The 2,500-nt window shown below is 42.3% G+C and overlaps 1 protein-coding gene across 1 annotated transcript in view; it reads right to left on the bottom strand.

Moving 5' to 3' along the window:
• LOC122244751 (uncharacterized) overlaps positions 1–2,500 on the bottom strand; it is a 32,408-nt gene that overhangs the window by 18,480 nt on the left and 11,428 nt on the right. The window contains exons 6-10 of the mRNA XM_086541428.1: positions 1,850–2,500; positions 1,544–1,661; positions 881–1,433; positions 616–713; positions 9–147 (exon numbers count right to left, since the gene is read on the bottom strand). The exon at positions 1,850–2,500 is cut by the window's right edge and continues 2,366 nt beyond it. Coding sequence (XP_086397554.1) covers positions 9–147; positions 616–713; positions 881–1,433; positions 1,544–1,661; positions 1,850–2,500 — 1,559 coding nt within the window. The remainder of the gene's footprint in view (positions 1–8; positions 148–615; positions 714–880; positions 1,434–1,543; positions 1,662–1,849) is intronic.

Here is a 2,500-nt window from a genome sequence, read left to right as displayed (position 1 = left end):
ATGCTAACCTTGTTGCAATTGCGCTGCTTGGCTTCAAAAGTGACGGAGAAGCCGATATCGGTGAGGGCGGAGTCGGAGGTGAACGTGGCCAAGTAAGCCAGACTGGGAACGAGGAACGTCGTCCCAGCCGGGATCACACCGTCGATCCTGGCCATGGAAAGAGCTCATGAGAAAGCGCTTGAGAGTTCAGATTTAGGTCGTACTCTGAAAACAAAAACTGTGAAATTTACAATTAAATGTTCATTTCTGCTTGAACTTCTTGGTTGGAAAATGCTTACGCAACTCACACACACACACACACACACACACACACACACACACATATATATATATATATATATATAATATATATATATATATATATATATATATATACATATATATAATTATATTATATTATATTATATATTATATATATATATATATAAATATATGTATGTATATGTATATATATAGTTGATGGAATATTGAAAGAGATTTTTCTAAGCCTTTTGATGACATGTAAAGATAAAAGTTGCACTGAAACCTTTTGCACTTATTGCAGTAAATAAATCCACCTTGGCTCCTGGACTCGTGTCAAGGAATGGTTTCCGAAGTGTGGCACTTCGCACTTACTCTAGATCCTCACTGTATGGGTTCTGAATGGTGATGACGTCATCGGCAGCCAGGGCAATGTCCTCGGTGACTTGGAGCAGCGCATAGCCGAGCTCCGTCTGGGGAGGAAAGGGAAATGCCATGAGGCATGGTTTAGGATAGTCCCGATTGCAGCAAATGGGTATAGCACAGTGACCTCTGGCGTCTTACTTTCAATTGCGTGAGATCCAACAAGCTCAAATGGACGTGTTAACCAACCAATGCGTTTCATGCACGCGTGACTTACGGACGAGGGAGGACCCGCTTCGCAAACGAGGTTAACAGCGTAGTTCTCGGGATAGAAGACGGATGACATGAAGAGGATGTCCAGGTCAGTTTGAAGGACGAAGCAGGGGGCGCCCGTGGTGGTGGTGGTGGAGGTGGTGGACGATGTGCTCGTGGACGTGGTTGTTGTCGAGGTACTCGTGGATGTTGACGTTGTTGTGGTTGTAGTCGTTGTAGTTGATGTGGTGGTAGTTGATGTAGAGGTACTTGTTGATGTTGTTGTAGTTGATGTGGAAGTACTTGTTGATGTGGTTGTTGTGGAAGTACTTGTTGATGTGGTAGTCGTTGATGTGGAAGTGCTTGTTGATTGTAGAAGGTACTTGTTGATGTGGATTGTAGTGATGTGTGGAGGGTAATTGTTGATGTGGATGGTATTGTGTGGAAGTGCGTGTTTGATGTGGAAAGTACTTTGTTGATGTGAGTTTGTAGTGGATGTAGAGGGAATTGTTGATGTGGTGGTAGTTGGATGTTGGAAGTGACTTCGTTGATGTGGGTTTGTAGTTGATGTGGAGGTACTTGTTGATGTGGAAGTGCTTGTTGATGTGGTTGTAGTTGATGTGGAAGTACTTGTTGAATGTGTTGGTTAGAGGGTAGTCGTTGATGTTGTTGTTGGATGTGGAAGTACTTGTTGATGTGGTTTAGTTGATGTGGAAGTGTTGTTGATGTGGTAGTCGTTGCTGAGAAGTCTTGGTTGATGTGGATCGGTAACTTGTTTGATGTGGGTTGTGTTGATGTGGAGGGTACTTGTTGATGTATGGTTGTAGTTGAATGGTTGGAAAGTACTACTTGTTGATGTGGTTGTCGTTGATTGTAGGCGGTAGGTGATTGGTTACTTGTGAATGTTAGAGGGATTGTTGATGTGGATAGAGGCTTGTTGGATTGGAAGGTATTGGTTGATGTTGAGAAGTGTTGATGATGTGTGAATTAGTACTTGTGATGTTGGAGTTTATTGTACTTGTTGATAGTGGAAGCTGCTTGTTGATGTGGGAAGTGCGCTTGTTGTGGTGTGATCGTATTGTTGATGTGGTTGTAGTTGATGTAGAGGTACTTGTTGAAGTGGTTGTTGTTGATGTGGAAGTGCTTGTTGATGTGGTTGTTGTGGAAGTACTTGTTGATGTGGTTGTAGTTGATGTGGAAGTGCTTGTTGATGTGGTTGTAGTTGATGTGGAGGTACTTGTTGATGTGGAGGTACTTGTTGATGTGGAAGTGCTTGTTGATGTGGAAGTACTTGTTGATGTGGTTGTAGTTGATGTAGAGGTACTTGTTGATGTGGTTGTAGTTGATGTGGAAGTACTTGTTGATGTGGTTGTAGTTGATGTGGAAGTACTTGTTGATGTTGTAGTTGATGTGGAAGTACTTGTTGATGTGGTTGTAGTTGATGTAGAAGTACTTGTTGATGTTGTAGTTGATGTGGAGGTACTTGTTGATGTGGTTGTTGTGGAAGTACTTGTTGATGTGGTTGTTGTGGAAGTACTTGTTGATGTGGTTGTTGTGGAAGTACTTGTTGATGTGGTTGTAGTTGATGTAGAAGTACTTGTTGATGTGGAGGTACTTGTGGATGTGGTTGTAGTTGATGTGGAGG

The sequence above is a fragment of the Penaeus japonicus genome, unplaced genomic scaffold (assembly GCF_977035675.1).
Source record: "Penaeus japonicus unplaced genomic scaffold, GWHDUDI00000001_assembly GWHDUDI00000011, whole genome shotgun sequence".
NCBI classification, from domain to species: domain Eukaryota; kingdom Metazoa; phylum Arthropoda; class Malacostraca; order Decapoda; family Penaeidae; genus Penaeus; species Penaeus japonicus.
This window is presented reverse-complemented; position numbering and strand designations above follow the sequence as displayed.